The sequence below is a fragment of the Carya illinoinensis genome, chromosome 7 (genome assembly GCF_018687715.1).
Source record: "Carya illinoinensis cultivar Pawnee chromosome 7, C.illinoinensisPawnee_v1, whole genome shotgun sequence".
Lineage (NCBI taxonomy): Eukaryota > Viridiplantae > Streptophyta > Magnoliopsida > Fagales > Juglandaceae > Carya > Carya illinoinensis.
In genome coordinates, this window is record NC_056758.1 from 36024363 (window position 1) to 36045000 (window position 20638).

At 35.4% G+C, this 20638-nt stretch overlaps 3 protein-coding genes across 9 annotated transcripts; 2 read left to right on the top strand and 1 right to left on the bottom strand.

Moving 5' to 3' along the window:
• The first annotated feature begins 437 nt into the window (after positions 1-437).
• On the top strand, positions 438-3566 carry LOC122314702 (ornithine transcarbamylase, chloroplastic). The gene is made up of 5 exons (XM_043130237.1): positions 438-775; positions 1650-1984; positions 2140-2271; positions 2393-2668; positions 3187-3566. Exons 1-5 carry the CDS (start codon positions 550-552, stop codon positions 3367-3369), a joined length of 1152 nt encoding a protein of 383 aa, XP_042986171.1. The 5' UTR covers positions 438-549; the 3' UTR covers positions 3370-3566.
• Positions 3433-11398, bottom strand: LOC122314700 (auxilin-like protein 1). Of its 6 annotated transcripts, none has more exons than XM_043130235.1 (8): positions 10849-11398; positions 6087-9930; positions 5924-5978; positions 5723-5805; positions 5569-5634; positions 5394-5483; positions 4565-4741; positions 3433-3852 (listed from the first exon to the last, which is right to left on the bottom strand). In XM_043130235.1, the coding sequence occupies exons 1-8, from the start codon at positions 11211-11213 to the stop codon at positions 3817-3819; spliced, it is 4716 nt and encodes a 1571-aa protein (XP_042986169.1). In that variant the 5' UTR covers positions 11214-11398; the 3' UTR covers positions 3433-3816. The 6 variants fall into 6 exon arrangements, with proteins under 6 accessions (XP_042986169.1, XP_042986167.1, XP_042986168.1 ...); XM_043130233.1 differs by having other exon boundaries at positions 5723-5820; XM_043130234.1 differs by having other exon boundaries at positions 5924-5987.
• Positions 11399-17196: 5798 nt separating this feature from the next.
• LOC122314869 (uncharacterized membrane protein At4g09580) lies at positions 17197-20626 on the top strand. 2 transcript variants are annotated; one of them, XM_043130499.1, is made up of 4 exons: positions 17197-17740; positions 18438-18708; positions 18824-18994; positions 19482-19917. In XM_043130499.1, exons 1-4 carry the CDS (start codon positions 17478-17480, stop codon positions 19527-19529), a joined length of 753 nt encoding a protein of 250 aa, XP_042986433.1. In that variant the 5' UTR covers positions 17197-17477; the 3' UTR covers positions 19530-19917. The 2 variants fall into 2 exon arrangements, with proteins under 2 accessions (XP_042986433.1, XP_042986432.1); XM_043130498.1 differs by lacking the exon at positions 19482-19917 and adding an exon at positions 20173-20626 and having other exon boundaries at positions 17202-17740.
• The last annotated feature ends 12 nt before the right edge of the window (positions 20627-20638 follow it).

Here is a 20638-nt window from a genome sequence, read left to right on the forward strand (position 1 = left end):
ACATCATAGTATTTACTTTTAATGAAATTAAAAGGTTTTTATTTCCGGGACGAACCGTTCGATCTTTGTGATCAAAAGTCATATTTGTAAAGAAAGTTAGTTTTCAATATCGACCTTTAAGCACTCCGTTTATAATTTGATTATTCATTACGTTACGACTCCTGAAGAGGCTCAAGGGTCAAAGGACATGGAACTCAACAAGAAAATTAGGGCTAATTATGTAAATTACAGACGCGGATGTAAAGTTATAACTTTATAAGGAAAACGATAAATTTACTTTTTATTAACATATATAACTATATAAAAGAATAATATTATTTTAAATTTTATTTTAGCTTTATTGATGATTCGATATGTTTAAATATAATAAAAAAATATTATTATATTTAAAATTATTTATAAATTATAAATAGGTTGGTTGGTGTATCATTACTCAACTTATAAACCCTCTGTTTCATCCGTTTCCATAGTGATTTACGCTTCCCCACTGACAAAACACCACTTGAGAAAGTGCTCAGCTTCTGTTTCAACCGAAGTTACCAAACAGCAATGGCCGCGATTTCTTGTCACTGTTCTCCGATCGCGTCGGACAAGGTTTTACACTCCTCTTCACTATCCTTTTCCTCCGGTCTCAATCTCCTACGACCTGCGAGCGGAAACAAGTTTTCAGGTATTTCCGTGTCTTCTCCAGCGTGCTTTCCAGCTCTTCGGCTACGGGTCTCATGCCAGACCTCCTCTGCCACTTCGCCACCTGCATCCGCCGCATATGTCCGAGGTTAATTATTCGTCTTCAGATTCCTTGATTATAAGCATTGAATACGAGGCTTTCTTTTGTGATTATATGTCTGATTTCTTCTTTTTTGGAACACACAAGTTTTGGGTTTTGTTAATGCGATTCGAGGCTTGCAACGTATTCAATTTTGTTTAAGATTCCTAATTATTTATAATCCCTATAGTCTCGACGGAGGATAAATTTGTCAGGGTTTAATCATGGAAATATGGCTTGAAAATTGGTGTTGGACACTGCAGATTTCTGCGTATCTCTGCGAGTTGATGTCTGGTTTTTTGGTTCGTACTTATGGATGAGGTGCGACTGAGGGCTTCTGATTTGCAATTGATCATTAATGGATCCACTTGTGTAACGATTTGGAATGTTCTATTAATTTATGACATCGAAGGGTTCTAAATCCCAATGTTTTATAGGAAATTTTTGTCTTCTCTTTTTATCGGAGATTTTTGTCTTCTCTTTGTCATTTTATGTTTCATCAACATCCCCATTCCCCTTCTGAGGATAGAAAATATGTTTCGCGATGGTTTGAGAATCCAAAGTAACATACTGTATGCTTTCTACTGCCGGTGTCTGAATTATGTTGTTTTTTTCTTAGTCCTTGCAACTGAACAAAGATGAATCGATTAATTTTGAGACATGTGTGGTCCCTGGTAAAATCAGTTAAGATTTGGAGAATATGGAATCCACAATTATCAAATATCTCGTGTTTCTGGGTTGGTTGCCTTGAGGTTGAATGTAAGATGGTTCTTGTGTGATTTTCATTGTCCAATATCATGTTTTGAAATATGAATTGTTGCAAATTGATTAACTTTTATCTGTTTTCTGACTTTTTTACCTTTTCTTTTTCCTTATGTTACAGCAAAATCAGAGCTGAAAGATTTTCTGCACATTAGTGATTTTGACAAAGCTACTATTTTGAAGATCTTAGAACGGGCTGTAGAAGTCAAGGCATTGCTAAAATCAGGAGAGAGAACATATCTCCCGTTCAAGGGGAAGACAATGGCTATGATCTTTGCAAAGCCATCAATGAGAACCCGGGTTTCTTTCGAGTCTGGCTTTTCCTTGCTAGGAGGCCATGCTATATATTTGGGGCCTGATGATATTCAGATGGGTAAGCGAGAGGAAACTCGTGATGTTGCGCGTGTTTTGTCTTGCTATAATGACATTATTATGGCACGTGTCTTTGCTCATCAGGTATGCTGGTGAGTTTTTTATTTTTTAAATGGTCTTTTGATAATTTTATTGGATGTATGAGTTTGAACCTTTATTTTCTGTTTTGTGTGTGTGTATTTCAAAGCAATTGATCTTGCATATTTATATATAAATGCAATTACTTGTTCCATTTGCAGGACATTCTTGATCTTGCTAAACATGCAAGTGTTCCTGTCGTTAATGGCCTCACAGACTACAATCATCCCTGCCAAATAATGGCTGATGTCCTCACTATAATTGAACACATCGGTCAGTTGGAAGGAACCAAGGTCAGCCCACAGTGCTGCTAGTTTAATACATCTGGCTGTTATTTGTCATGCCAAATCCTGAATATAATTTCTGGCTGTGTATTTCGTGTCTGATCTGACTTGATGGCAACGAATCATTCAGGTCATCTATGTAGGAGATGGAAATAACATTGTGCACTCTTGGTTGTTGATGGCATCGGTTATCCCCTTCCATTTTGTTTGTGCCTGCCCTAAAGGTTTTGAACCAGATGAGAAAACAGTTGAGAAGGCACGGCAGGCTGGAATCAGCAAGATAGAAATAACAAATGACCCAAAGGAAGCTGTTAGAGGAGCTGATGTTGTTTACTCAGATGTATGGGCCAGCATGGGGCAAAAGGAGGAGGCTGCTCATCGCCGTAAAGTGTTCCAAGGCTTTCAGGTAAATGTTGTGGCAAAACTTTTTTTTTCCCAAGAGGCAAGTAAGTTAATGTAAGTGCTACATTTTCTCTGTGAACAAATTTTCTGTCGTGTTCGTTTCAGTTGAAGATTTCAGATTAAAGTTACTGCCAGTGTTACAAGTACTTTCCTAGCTGTTTATTTGAGGGCACATGACCTGTAAAAAAGAAAAAAAAAATAAAAAAAGAAGTTGAGGGCACATTGTTTTAACTACTTAATTCAGGATGTACATTTTCAGCAGTATGACATTGTAAATATGTTTGCCATCATACATCATCTTTCACCATCGTACCTCTTTATTATCTTTTCATGTTTGAGTCTTGAAAAATATTTGTGGTGATGGCAACAGTGGTATTGTATTTCCATTAGACTACTAGCATGCTGCACGTTCTAGAATAAGTGAGACATCTATAGTACCGCATAAAATGGGCGTGTGGTAAATCATTTAATCACTGCTAAAACAATAGGAGGATGAAAATGTTTGCATGCGATTGTCTGCAGGTGGATGGAAATCTTATGAAGTTAGCAGGCTCCAAAGCACACTTCATGCATTGTTTGCCAGCAGAAAGAGGAGTAGAGGTGACTGATGAGGTTATTGAAGCTCCAAATTCCATTGTCTTCCCACAGGCTGAAAATCGCATGCATGCACAGAACGCTATAATGCTTCATCTGCTCGGCAACTAGATTGTGGGTTATGAAACATTTTTTTTGGTTATGGTTTTGTTTTTCAGTTGATGTCAGAACATCTGAACTCAAAACATTATTATGTTTCGAAATGCACTTTCAAATGGTGCATTTTGAAGGAAGATATATCATCTTGCATGTTCTTCAGTTACAACTTGAATTTTAGCTTATAGCAACTGAATGTTTTTGTTGTTGCCTGGACTTCTCTTCTTGAAGTAACTTTTAGTTCGTGGCAAGTTTTGAGTTGATTCTTTTAACTTGCAGTTTCAGCTTCGGCCAGCTCAACGAGTCCTGCGTTTTCTTGACTTTGAACAGCAAATATTTTCCCAAAACTCATGTGGTTACAACTTTACAATTTGTGCCCAGGATTTGGCCGGACGAACAAAAAATCCAACTATTTTGTTCTAATTGAATCAATTGGCTTGGGCGATAAAGTACGGTCCCTTCCTACCGTTCTTCAACATTGAATCTGTTCCAGGCCTCCTGGACATAGAAAACCAAAATAAATAAATGAAGAGAGATAGTATAGGTTAGCGACAAGTTTAAAATGAAGATTTGAATGAATGTGACGAAATAAAGAAAAATCAGTCCTAAAATTTTACGACTAATTAAGAGACTAAGGTACTGTTTGGATAGTGAGTTGAAATGAGATGAAAGTTGAATAAAATATTATTAGAATATTATTTTTTAATATTATTATTGTTTTAGAATTTAAAAAAATTGAATTGTTTATTATATATTATGTGAAAATTTAAAAAAATTGTAATAATAAAAAAAGCTAAGACAAAATACTTTCACTGTCCAAACGGGGCATCACAACACCAATATCGTTTCTGCAAGGCTCGTTATCCTCGAGTCTTATAATCTGGCCCAACTAGTATAAAATATAAATGAGAAAACAGGAAATGCAGATATATCTCTTGGAACATTTATTACATCAGTTCACAGTGCAGAGTGCTTAAGTTCATAGTCGTGTGAAAAAAATTCTGTTATAAAGATTAAAATGCCGATTGCACTTTCGTTGGTGGAAGTAAGAACTAGAAGCACCAGTTAGAACAATTTAGGGGTATCAATTTATTATTGACTTGCTATCGACCATCCACCACTTTCTTCCCTACCTGAATTTAATGTTTATGCTAACCCTGACCCAGATCTTCCACCTAATAACAATGCACAAGCAGAATCAGAAACGCACCTTTAGAAGATCAAAAACCTTTTCACAAGTGTACTTTTGCTGAATGCTTGCACCCCGCTGCTGCAACTTGTCAGGATGAACAAAAAGAGTAGCTTTACGGTAAGCTTTCTTTACAGCACTAGAGGCAATGATCTCTTTAAGTGGAATAGGCTGCCAACCACTATCAGACCCCAAGATCTGCCAGTACAAACATCCAATTAAATCGTACTGATTAAAGTGCTCGAGTTAGTGCCAACTGAGGCAGCTTGGAAGTTATTTCTCCGCATCAACATATATGTAAAGAAAATAGTAAGATAGAGAGTCAATTTTCAATATCAGAAACCAAGCATATTTTTCAATAGAAATATGCACTTAGTTTTATCAATGCATATGATTTGACAAGCAAAAAATCATCTGTGTTAAGTAATAAGATTTATTATTTATTATTTATTTTTAACGTTTCTTTCTTCATGGCTTGCTGGTTATGAAACAATTTCAATCAATTCTGTTGAAGTTCACACAAGGGAGTGTGAACTTTACCAGCTTATTGATATTCCACAACAAAAAGAATTGCTAGGGAATCCAGAGTCCACACAACAAAAAGATGAAGAATACTTCAACAGAAAAAGGATTTCTTTCTTTTTATTTTTATTTTTTGGGCTGAAAGTAAGCAGAAAAAAGGATATCAAGCATCTATTAGCCTACAAATATATTAATGGCAGGGAGATGCCCAGTCAATACAGCCACAAGATCTCAATGTTACACCATCCTATAAGAAGACAAAGTTATAGAAGTAGAAATCATAGATTTATGATTTCATTATAAAACATGGTATAAGGCTTGCACATACATTTTGTAGAGTTGAAAGCAGAGCCCTCAAGTTCCCTTCCTTCCCGCTTGACCACCTTTTGACATCAGCATCAAGAGATTCTGCTAACCTCTGTCACAGAAATAAGGTTCAGATAATACGCAAGGTCTTGCTGTAAATGCAATAATGTCTGTTACATTTATAGAACAGATCATACATTTCTCTCTGCCTGCTCCTTCTGAACAAGAAGATCCCGCGTATTCTTCTCTGCAAGAGCTTTTGCCTGAATGAAAGCAGATAAAGCATTATGCAAGTTTGTTACATGCTAGAGCACCTGCAGATGTAAATCTAACCAAAAACAGGTAGCATACAGCGCGTTCTGCTACTCTTTGATCCTTCTCAGACGTTGCTTTCCACCTCTGAACTGATTCTTCATTAGATCCATCAAATCTCTCTGTAGAGTGGGGAACTTCATTAAGAAAATATAATTTGGTCAGAAGTAGGTCATCAGCAAGTACAGTTGATGCCTCATATTAAGCAGTAAGAGAGGATATATCAAATATGACACACACCTTGACTTGAAGAGTGGGGGTATCTTGAATTGCTAGTAGAACTAGAGCCTTTATTCTGTGGTTCCTGCAGGAATTTCTATCAACTACTAATTTTCCATGCCATATGCCATTGGACAAACTTCATGGGAAATGAGTGAACTACAAGTTCAATAGATAAACGTACATTGTGTGAAAAGCTCTGCCTCCTTCCATTATCTCCTGAACCACCAGAAAATCTCTCACCAACAGACTTTTCAGCCCGGTTTCTTGTCTCAGAGGCAGCCTTCTCTGACATTGCTCTTTCTAGAGCACGCTCTCGAGCCTCTGCAGTTGCTCTCTCTACAGCAGCACGTTCAGCTTTAAGTTTGGCTTCCATAGCAGCCTTCTCAGCTGACGACTTTTCATTAGCCACAGAAGTCTTCCCTAACCTTTCTCGCCCCTCCATCGTCACCCTTCGACGAGCTTCGGCAGCTGCTCTCTCAGCAATAGCCCTTTCTTTGGCATCAGCAAATGCCCTTTCCCGAGCCTCGCGGATGGCTCTTTCAACAGCCATCTTCTCTCTCTCTCTCTCCCTTTCCCTTGCATCATCAACATTAAGTTGTTCCTTTCCCAATTCCACATACTTTTGCTCAGCACCATTGCTTTCCCTCTCTTCCATTGTCACAGTCGGTTGATGAGTCTCGATTTTTTCTGTAATCGGGGTTATTTTTATCTCGTGAGATGTTTCCACACTTTTGCCTTCCCCTTCAACAATGTTAGGAATCTGATCTGCTTTCACCTTGTTCCCATCATCATGGCATCTTTCCTCACAAGGAGAGGTAGAATCACTCCCATCTTCTTCTTGATCTGCTTTCACCTTGTTCCCATCAACCCATTTTTCCTCGTAAGAAGATGTGGAATCATTCCAGTCTTCTTCCCAATCTGCCATAACTTCGTCTTCCTTGACATCCATATATATTTCCCCAAGTTCAGGAGCCAATTCTTCAATGTTCCTTCCCAGATTGAAGACCGTTTTGTGCTCTTTCACAAGTAGGTAATTTTGCTTTTGCCCAAAGCTCATGTCAGTTTTAACAAAGTCTATTCCTTCTGACTCAAAAACAACAGTCTCTACCATATCTTCTGTTTGCTGCTTTGTCTCAGCAAGTCTGAAGGTATTTTGAGGCAAACCAACAGTTTCAAGTATCTCCTTATCTTCCATGTCATTAGCCTCTTCAACTGATTCTACATCTTTCACATACTCTTTGTATTCAAAGAAAGCTGTATTTAGTTCCATTATAATCCTGTTCTCTTCATGTGCAGGTACCTCTACTTTTACATCCACATCTTTATCATTTTCTTTTTTTCGGCTGGCTTCATGAATTTTGCTTAGCTTCTCAAATCCATCCTGCTTACATCCATCATCAGCAGTCTCAAGACTGTCCTTGTCACGAAGTGCGTCTTTAGTTGTTTTTAACTCAATTTCATCTTTAACACATTTTGACTCTTTTACATTCTCCTTCTGTTTAATGGAAGCCAAATCTACTTCAAATCTACTCTCATTCTCTTTTGCAAGTATTTCCACATCTCTATCATTTTCTTCTTGTCTGCTGGCTACATGATTTTTTCTTAGCTTCTCGCCTCCATCCTGTTTACATTCATCATCAGCCATCTCAAGACTGTACTCATCACAAAGGGCTTCTTCGGTTACTTTTACTTCATGTTCATCTTTAACACATTCAGACTCTTTTACATTCTTCTCCTGTTCAACAGAAGGCCCGTTTACTTCAATTGTACTCCCATTCAGTACCTCTAAAGTTACTTCCACATGCTTATCATCCCTTTTTTGTGTGACGGCTTTGTGATTTTGATTCACCTTCTTGCTTCCATCCTGCTTACATCCATCATCAGCTGTCTCAAGACTGTCCTCATAACAAAAGGCTTCTTTGGTTGCTTTAACCTCATTTTTATCTTTAACAAATTCAGACTCTTTTACACTCTCCTTTTGTTTAATGGAGGCCTTATTTACTTCAATTCCACTCCCATTCTCTTCATGTGCAGTTACCTCTAAACTTAATTCCACATCTTTATAATTTTCTATGACTTTCTGATTTTTGCTCAAGTTTTCACTTTCGTCTTTCTTACATGAATCATCAGCTACCTCAAGAAGACTCTGCTCGTAATTAAGAGCTTCTTGGGCCATTTCCAATCTTTCTTGATCTTCTGCACTCTGATCAATATCTGTTTGTATCTTCTCAGCTTCTGTCCATTCAAAAGTCTCCTTTTGTCTGTTCTCTTTCTCTTCAATATGATAAGCATCCCCTTTAAGCAACCTCTCATTTTCTCCACCCTCTTGAAGCTTCTCATTTTCTTCCAAATCACTATTTGCTTCAAGACTCTTCCTCTTTTCTTCCTCAGCTTGGAAGTCGTTAAATCTTGTCTCAGTTACTGCCTGCACATGAACTTTGTTCAACCGTTTTTCACTGTCTTCCCCAATGTAGGCATCTTCCTCCTCCTTCTGAATGTCTTCCTCTTCACAAGCCCCTTTTCCTTTCTTTTCATTTCCCGCCTGCTCATGATGATCCAACCGCCCCTTTATGCTTTCATTTTCCTCAAACTCGGTCTCAATGTTTTCCTCGTAACATATTGCTTCCTTAAGATCTCCTAGTTTGTCTTCACATTCCTGGGATGCTTTAACTTTCTTCACAGATCCTTCCTGCTCCTGAATAATTCTTAATTTTACATAATCTTCATGATCATGAACCTGTTGAACTGATTTTAATTCACCTCCATGTTCTTCAATCTTAATGGCTGCTTCAACTACATTTATTTTCCTATCAATGACCTGCTTATGAGCCTCTACAACTGCATTTAATCTCTCACTACATTCTTCTGGCTTCTCAAAGCCTTCTTTCTTCGTATTGTCTGCTTGCTCAAACTCTAGTATTGTTTCTTTGTGTTTACCAGTGCTGACAAGTTCATAAAACTGTTCTGTTTCGTCCGACGGTTTTGCTGTTGCCTGCCTATGATATGCTTGAGTTGATCTCAATTCTCTCCTGCAAGTTTCTCCAAAAGCTGCATTAGTGCCAAAAAGTGACTCCCTGTTTCCAATGTCAGAATTGTGGCCTGCTCTCATCATATTTTGCTTTCTCATGCCAGCAGAAACTTGCACTGGAGTATCCTCTTTTTCATACATATCTGAATCTTTCTTCTCTTTATATCTTTTTGCCTTTTTTGTAGCTTTACCCTCTTGTCTCAGGTCAGCTTTAAGGCCATCATTTCTACTCAGATTTGCATGATTTTGAAGGCCTGCCTTCTTTCTTGCCATTGATTCTTTTACAATGTTCATCTTTGCTTGAGCCTCCTCCATTGCCTTCTTCAAAGTAGCCACCGAGGCAGCAGCAAATGAATTTTCATCTGCTTCCTCATCAAAGTCTGGTAGTGAAGAAACATGTTCTGCACCTTCCAAATGAATCTCAGAATCCCAAAACTTTGCAGCCATTGATCTCTCTGAATCGCACTTGCTACCTCCAAAATCAGGCAGTGGGATCGACGATGATGAGATTTTTGAAGAATGTCCATGGCCATATTCATTTGCACTAAATAACATATCAATTGAATTGGACCTATACTCATTGGATTTCTTTTCAAGTGCAACAACACCTTCACACTTCTGTATACTAGCACCTCCAGCAGGAAGATCTGTCACAACTTTCTTGGAATGCAGAGTTTCAGTTAACCCATCACTGAAATCTTTCTTAATATAAATGCCATTTACTGCAGAAGACACTGGCTTTTTGCCATCATTCATCTGCAAGGTAGTCATTTCATCAATTAAACACGTATAAGTAGGAACAGCATGAAGCTGAGCGATGTGGGTTTCCCCATTAGTCCCATTTTTGCCTCCTTGATTGACTTTATTGTATGACGTACTGAACTTCTTCACACCATCAAATGACTGATGAGATGCTTCATGTGAATTCATCTGGTTCTTTTTTTGACAATCAGAAGGATCTGCCCCTTGTGAGGAGGATCCTTCTTGAGCCGAACTCCTGGATAATAACAAATAGATATGACAACAAGAAAAGGTCAACTTGAAGAAAGCTGTTTCATTCCTCTCAATTTCGATGTGGACAAGAAGAAAAAGAAAATGCCAGTAAATAAGACATAAGAACGAGCAGACAGATAAGACGACGAAACAGTTCCCTACAATATATGTGCAAAAATTTACAACAAACATCTAACATAATGAGATCTTATATGCATCCAATCAATTCCAATCTCTTCGAGGGGAGAGATAAAGAGCCATGTCAAACAAAATCCAGCATCAATATCGTAGAGAAATCGACTACCAAAATAAAATATAAAAAAACGAGACACTATCAACAGACTGGCACTCCCAGACAGCCCAGATACGGCATCCCTGAATCTTTCTGAGCTGAATTGATTCCACAAGAAGGGACGCTGTCTCAGAATTCCTAGCAGACATATACCATACAAAGGAAGCAAATTATCCTTTTTCAAATTCTTCATAAACAACTGGCAACTAATAAAGACCACTAACATGACTCTAATCTCCTGGAGAACCGTAAAAAACGCTAATGCAACTCAAACATCCATTCGAAGCCCCATCATATACTTGACTAACTAATTACTTACTGGATATCAGACACTTCTTCATAACTTAAAACCCAAATACATGCTTCATTTTGTTCACAAAATAACTACCGATCAAAAAATTATTCACAAAACAACAGAGATGAAAATCTACAATAAAAACCGGCCACAAATAGGCCCCAGTAGTAACATAGGAAAGCATGTTTTTAACTTATGCGTTCCAAATTTGCAAAAATTATCTTCTCAGAACTTCCATTTCAGGCACTCACATACTCAGCAACCAAACCGAGTTAGAAGTTTCAAACTCAGAGACAAAGATACCCTCTAATAAAAGGCAGAGATTTAGTTTTTACCGCGTTTTCTGAGAGAAGCCAGTCCTTTTTTTCGGCTCAGAAACAAGTTCCTCATAAGATACGGCACAATCTAATTCTCCAAAGCCACCGAAAACTTTTGAGTAATCGAGCTTCGTACCCCGAGCATCAACCTCAACGTCTCTTCCATTCAGCTCCGGAACCTCGAGAAACGGAATCGAAGACCCTCGCGAGGCTTCGGAGCCACCGAATATCTCTCTATAGTCCAGAACCCGAGAAGAGAAACTCGGAGTCCCGAACTTTGAAGACGGAGCAGAGAAAACGCCGTCATACACAGATTTTGAGCTAAAACTGCGTCCAGTGGGGAGTTTCTTGGAGAGAGTAGGAGAAGAGGCTTGATATTCCATTATCAGGGCCCAACTAAACGTCAACGCGCTTTGTTCCTCTTCCTCTTCTCTGTGTTCTTTCTCTGCAGAACGTCTTTGGCAGAGTCAAACACGGAGAAGAAGAAAGAAGGCCGCGAGAGAGAGAGAGAGAGAGAAAGTTTTCCGAGAAAGTGAGGGAAAATGCGGTATAACTGTCAGCACATACCGTACTCACTAACTCGGCGATTTTAAGGAAAATGATAAACTTATTAATAACTCGTATACAATTAGTTAATAAAATAATATTATTTTAAATTTTATTTTGATTTTTTTTTATTTAATGTGCTTAATATTATTATGTTTAAAGTTATATATAAATTGTGAATGAATTGTTGATATATAATTACTCCGATTTTAAGAAGTCTTGGAACTCTTGTACGCAGGATCTTGTGTCTCCAACCTATCAACAGTCAACCAATTACCCTTACGAAAAATTCTATTTATTATTTTTATATATCATATATTTTTTTTATCTCATTAAATATATGATATATATATAGATAATGAGTAAATTTTTTTTTTATCAAGTTTAAAAAAATAAAAATAAAATAAATAAAAAATAAATAAGATGTGAAAAAATATGAATAGTAAAACTCCTACGAATACCAATATCGCAAAAGGATATTTTCGTCATTTCGTAGAAAGTGAAACGCGCATAGCCATGGGCCACGGCTTGAGTTGTGATGTGGCGCGCAGAGTACAGAAATTGATGCTTTAATTTTTTTTAGAAGCAGTGTAACGCACTATTTAAGGGAGAGAAAAAGAATAGATATTCAATATTTTTATAATTTTTATATAATTATATTTTAAATAAAAAATTATTTTTATAAAATATTCTTATTTTAAAATATATTTGTATAAATAATTCTTAAAAAGATTGTACGTGTATAATTATTCTAAGATGAAATTCATGATATTAATTTATATATTAATAAATCTATATTTTTTACTTTATATAGTCGCGAGGCAATAGATTCTATCAGTACAACAAAGAATAAGGGCATGTTTTGAGACAGAGATGAGATACAATCATACAAGATTCTTAAATTTTTTAAAATTTCATTCTCATTATTCAAATATAAAATAATTAATTTTTAAATTTTTTATTTATTCAAAAACTAATATAACTTTTATAAATTTCAAACAAATTATAACTAATATTAGCAGACTTTTGATGTAATCCAAATGTTCAAACCAGCCCTAAAATCTGAACCGGTCCCCTTTATTCATAAAAAAAATAAAAATAAATGCTTTTAATTCAAGTGTAAAATGTCTCAAGAATCAGGTTAAAGCATCAAAAGTGAATTTATTACCGTATATGCATTTTTATATATTTTGCCTCACAGAGAACAAGAAAGTGAACATTTAATACCAAACTCAGTAGCAGTCCTCGTTTTGTTAGGTAATGTTAGGTAATGAAATGGGGTGAGATAAAAAATATATATATAAATAATAAAATATTTTATAAATAATAATAAAATAATTTAAGTTATGATATTTTATAAAATTTTGAAAAATGAGAAAAACATTAAATAAAAATATTAAAAAATTAAAATATTGTTAGAATATATTTTTTAAATATTATTTTTATTTTAAGATTTTAAAAAATTGAATTATTTTTTATGTTTTATTTAAAATTTTAAAAAAAATTATAATGATTAAGTAATTATTAGATAAAAAAATTAAAAATTAAAAATATTTATATTTAAATTATATTTAAATAGTTTCATGTCCGAAACGGAACCTTAAAGCTCCAAACGTTCGAAAATTTCAAATCCCAGGACAGGGCGGACCTTCGGAGTTCGGATTGGGGGATACAGGCATTAGACACAGTTTGGCAAAGCGACGTGGCCGTAGATACCTAAATTGACTTCCAACTTGGCATTATGATTACCAAAAAAAAAAATGATATGTCATGATCTCCTTGTTATGACATATCATCTGCCTCGTGATTTTAATCATTTCCTCCTTTTTGGATGAAAATTTCGTATAGAATTTACAAACATTATTAACTTCACTCGAATTTTTAATGTTGTAATTGTTTTTATTTTATTTTATGGATATTAAAATGTAGTCCGAATATCTCCTGAAGAAGGTATATTTTGGTAATTTATTTTTTTATATTCTTAAATATATATTTTTTGAAAAAAAATCAAAATATCGTTCCTTAATCATTAATTAAAAATAAAAATAAAAACAAATCTTTCGGGAGACAAATTGGGTCCCAAGCATTTTTTTATCAAATCATTTAATGAACAGTGTTAGATGCCTTCTTAATCATTGTGTATATTAATATTACTGCTGGATTAAAATTATTATTCACTTTCCTCAGTTGTAATTATTTTGCCATCAGATTTCTTAAAAGTTATTTCTACATTCTTGAATTGCTTATTTATATTTTTTTGTTTAGATTTAAAAGATATTCAATCTCATCTCATCTTATTTTATCATTATAATTTTTTTAAATTATTATATAAAATATAATAAATATTTTAATTTTTTTAAATATCAAAATAATAATAATATTAAAAAATAATATTTATTATTTATTTAAAATCATCCAATCTCATCTCATCCTATTTTTCAATTCAAACTAACAACAATCAATTGGGACCCTCTTAAAATAACGTCTTTCTTCTTTTAAGGGCCAGGGCCCAGGATCATCCTTTTCTTAATCTAAAGGGCACCACAGGTCCACGACACACCCACACCTCTAATTATTTTAGGCTTTTAGCTTGTTTTCCATAAAATATGAAAAAGGAAAGCCTTTCTTCCTTCCTTCCAGTGGATTAATAATAAAAGACTACCACATCCATACGAACTTTCAAGCAGTTCAGAAAAAAAGAAAAAGCGACAAAATAAAGTTGGTAGTCTTGCTGGCAATGCTATCCCCATGTCGCAGAACTGTTATTCCGAATTAAGTAGGCGTATCTTTGTACATCTCAGTTCTATCTTTTATAATGGCCATCTCATCTGTTGGTATATATTGTGTATGGTTTTCGTATATAATTTCTCATAACATATTGGTAAGATCATCGACCTATAAACATAATTTTCATTATATCATGTAAGTTGAAGTGATATATGAGTAAAGCTGTCAATATCAGCGTTTTGTAAATGTCATTGAGATGCATTTGAATATAAATAAATTAAAATATATGTTTAAATTTATAAAATAAGTTAAAATAAATTTAATTTTTTATAAAAAGTTAAAAAAATAATAAATTTTATGAATAATTAATTTAAAATAAATTAAAATAACATTAACATCCAATGGGATAGCCTTTCAATAGATAATCATATCATAGCTGCTTTCCTGGTGTAGGTGCATGTGCCTACCAAAATAGAATGTTTGTTGGAACTGTTTAAGCAAGATTACCAACTAGTCCAAGTCCAACTATTACCTTCTTTTTGGGGGAGTGGGGGGTGGGTGTTATTTCTTGTTTACACGAGTCCGACCGAAGCGATATGTGCGTGAAGATGAGCCATTGAGATACCAGAGAAGATGAACAATGATCCTCTTTATTTATTTTCTTTTTTATTTTTTTAAATGCCAAAAATGATCCTGTTATTGACAGTGCAATACTCCGAATTAAAGTATAAGAAGTAATGAATGAGATCTTATATTATTTAAAAATGAAAGCTTTTTTTATTCTTTATAATTATTTTAATAAGTTTTAATTTTAATATTAATTAGTACTTTTAAAGTATAAATCCAACCTTCCTTAGGTTGATCACTTATATATATATATGAACATGTATCTTGTATCATGTACACTCAACTAGAAAAGGTATTTTGAAGAAATATTTTTCTTTTCTAATTGATCCATTAATTAGGAAAAAAGATATAGGGAGTTAATTCAAAGAGAGATTTTTTGAGATTTTTTATTTTTTTTTTAAATGATATATTTTTTAAAAAAAGTGATATATATTTTATAAAAATTTATAACTAATACAAGCATGACTGAATGACAAAATCTATAACGAATAATAGTATTTTTTTCAAGATCTCATTAGAATAATAACTTATGTTGAGTTTGTGGGATTATAATTTATAATTGCTCTTAATCTGCCCGCGAAATTACATTTCGTTTAAACGGATTAACGTTTGTTGATGTGCGTTGCAGACTGTGAGCGGATTGGGCTGACCCGGCATACTCCATGTCGGGCCTCTTCTGCTGGGCCTTGAGGAAGTCTGTTTCAAATCTCTAGTATATCAATCTAGATGTACAATCACCCGATTCTTTTTTTTTTTTTTTTTCACATTTGGGGAGAAATGTTGGAACCAAGACCTCAATTTGAGAGGATTATGCCAATTAAGCTACATGTCTTTGGCATCACTCAAAGAACTTAAGATATAGATTAGAGAAAATCTTGGCACTGGTCCGTCCAACTTTATCCTATTAACAGCTCGCCAATAATTAAGTGACACGTGGGCTTCTTACCACAATTATTATGTAAATGCAAAACATCAGATTCTCAAATTTACAGAAAAGCTCTTAGAGTTTTTATCTATTCCTTCGCACTCTCAATCCTTTCTTGCTCTCTTTATAAGAAAGACGAGTTTTGGTATAAAAGTTGGTTTTCTCATTTTGGCAATGAAAACGGAGAACTTGTAAAGATTTGAGAGCTTTTGGAGAGTAAGTTTTTTTCTGAGCATTTTACGTGATGGAAACTTTGTGAAGTAAAAGAGAAATTAGATAGGGTTTGGGGAAACACTCATTTTGATTGCACAAAGGTTGGATGAAACTTGCTTTCGTAGCCATGGGAAGAGATTGAAGCTTTTTAAGGATAACAAGAAGATGACTGATTTAGGTAGGCAAATCTAATGTTTTGGTGGGGAGTTGAGCTGTAAAGAAATGGGGTGGTCGGTTTCATCTACTGCGACGGACCAGTGGCGGCATAAATCAATGTGGGTGATGAACTAGTGTAGAAAGAAATCTATGTGGGCGATGGACTAGTAGTGCGAAATCCATGTGGGTGAAGGACTGAGATGGTGGGCAACACCAAGGTAGGCAACAGATGGTCAGCGTCGAACTAGTGGCGGTGGAACTGAACATGCTGTCATGCGGTGGTTCAAAGAGATACAAGTAGAGAGGGGTAGAAGGAAGTACCATCGTGCTAGTAAAACCGAGCTTTTATGCAAATGAGAGTTATACAGTGTAAATGAGATTATTGGGTATTTGGTGAGATTTCTGACATGACAATAGATGAAAGGGAGGCTACCATACTTGTAATATCAGTTGGATCGCTTAGAAGCATAATTGTATAGATTAAGAGATTAATGAAAACATGAAGAATTTAAGACATCATCTAATTTTGTGTAATCAAGCTAGCTCTAAGAACGTTGTCGTTGCTTATCTACTACGTAACTCTCATAACGTTGTCAAGTCAAAATTCCAATTTATAGGCTGATTTCTTGATTATAAGGGGAATTTTGAAATAAATTCTTATGCAAACCAACTTTGGCACGTCTACAACGTGAAAAGCGTCATCGCCATGTCTACTTTCAAACAACACAACACACCCCCCCCCCCCCCCCCCCCCAAAGAAAAAAAAAAAAAAACTATTCCTAAAGTTTCGATATGTTCTTTTATGTTGTCTTCTTGTTTTGAAATTTTTTTTTTTTTTTTTCTCTCTTTTTAAATGAAAATTTTAGCCCTTGTATTTGACATGACTGAGGTTAGTCACTAACCTTTGTAATGATAAGGACATATGAAAAAATAAATAAATAAATAAATAAAAACAGAGCAAACGTGAAACTATATAGAAACCAAATCCAATAAAATTGTTTGAAGAAAGAGTAAACATCGCCCAATTTTAAGTTAAGCTTTGGAGATATTTGCACGGCGTGTAAAATATTTTAACTAAAAATTAAATAAAAAAATCCTAATAATAAAGCCTCTCCAACAGAAATTTGAATAAAAATTAAATTAAATAAAAAACAAAGAAATAAGAAACGAAATTATTAAGAAACTTCTCTCCGTCTTTCCCATGATCATATGTAAAGTAGAGTTGCAGAGGGACGCAGCGCTACATTTAGCGATTTTATGTCTTTATTTTATTTTTGGTTCTCTTTGTTGGATTTTTAGTGCTGAATTCTGGTAATGGATGTTCAAAAAAGGATTCTGATTTGTTGCGGTTCGCCGTCCCTTTTTCTCTAGCCCAAACTTCACTGTCCTCTCCATTGACGGTGGTGGCGGTGGTGCGGTTCGTTTGTTTCGGATCAACGGGCTTAAAGCATTAATGGCGGCTCCTCGCAATCAGATTGGAGAGAGCGGGAGGCTGTTGAGGGATGAAGAGAACGCGGCAGGTGAGAAGGACGTTTCTCCCACCTGCAAGAAGCCCAAATCGGAGAGGTTCCTGCTATCTCGCTGGGAGTTCACCGCCGCCCTCGGCATCTTCTTTATCTTCTCCAGTGGCCTATTCTGCATCTACTTGACCATGCCCGCCGCCGACTACGGGAAACTCAAGCTGCCTCGAACCATTTCGGATCTCCGTATGCTCAAGTGCGTCCCCTTTTCGATTCGTTCCTTTCATTTTTCTATTGACGATTTAACTTCTTGCTTAGGCAACTCATACTATATACATACATTCCAAGCTGTGTGGTATGAGCGGCCATCACGTTTCCGAGCGAGATGGTTCGATATCCTTAACTTTGATTAACAAATTTTGAAGAATTTGTTATCAATTTTCATTGAATCAATTGAGGGAACGTTAACTTAGTTTCCGAATCAGACCCCCGTGTGGGAAGAATGGGTTCTTAAAGGGTTTATGTATATGGTGGAGCACTAAATGATCATCTCCAGTTGTGAGAATATGTCCACTAAATGATCATCTCCAGTTGTGTTGTAATTTAGATTACAGTGTCTCCAATCTGATTACAAGAATATAGCGCATGGATATCTGAAAGGTGGTCCCTATATGTAGATTTATGTTTATGTTCTTTATTTTTGTGCCCATCATATAAGAGCTTGCGAGTTGGCCCAAGAATCATGACTTCTGCGACGCAAAATCCATTTGTTTACTTTCATTATATTTAGGCATATACGCGTTGTGATCCAAGAAAGTGTCATGGACTCTATTAGTCTGTAATTGTTCAATTTTCGATTTGATTGGTATGCTATACCATTTGGGTTTCTTTGTTTGCCTTTATGTTTTAACTGCACTGAACAAATTTTTTTTTTAAAAAAATTTTTGCTTCAGAGATCATCTGGCATCATATGCTAAAGATTACCCAGCCCGGTTCATTCTGGGCTACTGCTCCACGTACATATTCATGCAGACTTTTATGATTCCTGGAACACTTTTCATGTCTCTGCTAGCTGGAGCTCTTTTTGGTGTTATCAGGGGCCTTCTCTTAGTTGTTTTTAATGCTACAGCGGGAGCATCATGCTGCTTCTTTTTGTCTAAGTTAATTGGCAAGCCTATAGTTAGTTGGTGCTGGGATGAAAAGTTGAGATTCTTCCAATCAGAGGTATATCTTTTTGTTGTTTTTGGTTGATATTCGGTTCATTTTTCATAACTTAACATTATTATTAATTCAACTTGTATTCTGTGCCATGCATTAACCTTATCTTTCATGGAATCAGATAGCTAAGCGTAGAGAGAAGCTGCTGAATTACATGCTCTTTCTGAGGATAACTCCATCATTGCCCAACCTTTTCATTAATTTGGCATCTCCGATTGTCGATATACCATTTCATATTTTCTTTCTGGCTACTTTGATTGGTCTTATTCCAGCATCATATATCACAGTCAGAGTAAGTCCATCTCTGCCCCCTCTTAATTCGGAGTTATTATCTGATTTGGCTCATATTATGATTACTTTTCATTAGCCAACTTCCCAAAAAGCTTACTATTTGTATCTTAGTTCAGATTTATTATCTTAGTTGGCTCATGTTATAAATATATGAGTTGGCTGATATTGAGTTTTAATAAAATAGTATATACAAAAAAACTGTCACTTAAATGTTACCAGTATTGAAAAATAAAAAATAAAGATGATAAGTATCATATATTTTGACCATCTTATGATCATAAGATAATTCAATTTTTTTAACAGCTTAAAATGGTGAACATGGTCATATTGATGGGTTGTGTTTACGTGGTTTCAAAGTCGGGGTTCTTGAGTTGGAGTTATAGCAGTATTTGCAGGGTTGCTAGCAAACAACCAACTGATTAGGTTATTAGAATAATTATTCAGATGCTTGGGCTTGGACTATAACATGTATGTTCTTCGAAGTGTAGGTGGGCTGTCCGATGAGGTGTAGGGAATTTATTGTTAAAGCTCTCTAGGCAACTAGTAGTTGAAGTTCAGAAAGTGCTGATATTGTGTATGGTGGATCCAATTGGCTGAAGATGGAGAGAGCGCATTGGGTTGCAAGGAAGCACAAACTATTTTAGTTGCATCTTCAACCCCCCCACACCACCCCCTTAGAAATAACCTTCAGGGATAGAGTAGTCTTCTTGAAGGAAATAGTTTTGGTGGGTTTGTGATTGTATTCTTCCTGCTCTGTTGTTCTTTGCAAAATATGACTTGATCTTTAGCAAATAGAGTTTGAAAAATTGCTTGAGGTTTGATAGCAAAAGAGTGCCTTTGCTTTTGGGCTGAGAAGTCATGAATGTAGGAGAAGTGTCGGACAACACATTCAATGGAAAATTTCCTTTTGCTTTATTTGATCCACATTTAAGGAAGCAGTGTTTATATTTAGAAATACCTATATATTAGTTTTAATTTTCGTCTATGTACATCTCCTGAAATTTCATAATACATGTTATTTCATGGATTTTACTCTTACCTTTGAATGGATTTGTTTTTAAGCCTTGAATAATTTACAGGCTAAGTAGATTCTGTTTATGAGTTAATTTAAGTTCCTTTTTTTGGTTTATGTCATTTTGCTAATTACCTTACCGTTGTTGCTCATATTGTTTTATATAGGCTGGCCTTGCTCTAGGGGATCTCAAGTCAGTCAAGGATCTATATGATTTTAAAACTTTGTCGGTTCTTTTTCTTATCGGTTTCATCTTAGTTTGTCCGACCCTTCTAAAGAGGAAGAAAGTCTCCGAATGAAGTTCTGTTAACAAAACTTCCTCCCATTGTCGGATTCAAGTTTGAGGCAGAAGCAAACCTGAGAATGTTGGCGGTTCCCCTCCCATCTTCCTGTTGAAGGCCAGCTTATATACCATATAGGATTTAGTTTGTGTTGTGAACGAAATGATGATTAGGCCAATAACTTATTATCCAAAGTAAACAAGTTAAATGACAAGGGAAATTGGTATAGGCTCAACAGTTCAATTTGGAATCATTTGGCTTTTGGAAAGGTGTAAGATGACGTCTTAGTGCTTTTAAGCACATTTAAATTTACACAGCCGAAGGGAATTTGTAGCATGAATGAAAAATGTTG

Coding starts and splice junctions, on each gene's coding strand:
- LOC122314702 (XM_043130237.1), top strand. CDS start 550: ATGGCCGCGATTTCTTGTCACTGTTCTCCGATCGCGTCGGACAAGGTT. Junction 776..1,649: donor ATCCGCCGCATATGTCCGAG/GTTAATTATTCG, acceptor CTTATGTTACAG/CAAAATCAGAGCTGAAAGAT. Junction 1,985..2,139: donor CACGTGTCTTTGCTCATCAG/GTATGCTGGTGA, acceptor TTCCATTTGCAG/GACATTCTTGATCTTGCTAA.
- LOC122314700 (XM_043130230.1), bottom strand. CDS start 11,213: ATGGAATATCAAGCCTCTTCTCCTACTCTCTCCAAGAAACTCCCCACT. Junction 9,931..10,848: donor GGCTTCTCTCAGAAAACGCG/GTAAAAACTAAA, acceptor GTTATTATCCAG/GAGTTCGGCTCAAGAAGGAT. Junction 5,635..5,722: donor AAAGAGTAGCAGAACGCGCT/GTATGCTACCTG, acceptor GCTTTCATTCAG/GCAAAAGCTCTTGCAGAGAA.
- LOC122314869 (XM_043130498.1), top strand. CDS start 17,478: ATGGCGGCTCCTCGCAATCAGATTGGAGAGAGCGGGAGGCTGTTGAGG. Junction 17,741..18,437: donor TCGGATCTCCGTATGCTCAA/GTGCGTCCCCTT, acceptor TTTTTGCTTCAG/AGATCATCTGGCATCATATG. Junction 18,995..20,172: donor CATCATATATCACAGTCAGA/GTAAGTCCATCT, acceptor TGTTTTATATAG/GCTGGCCTTGCTCTAGGGGA.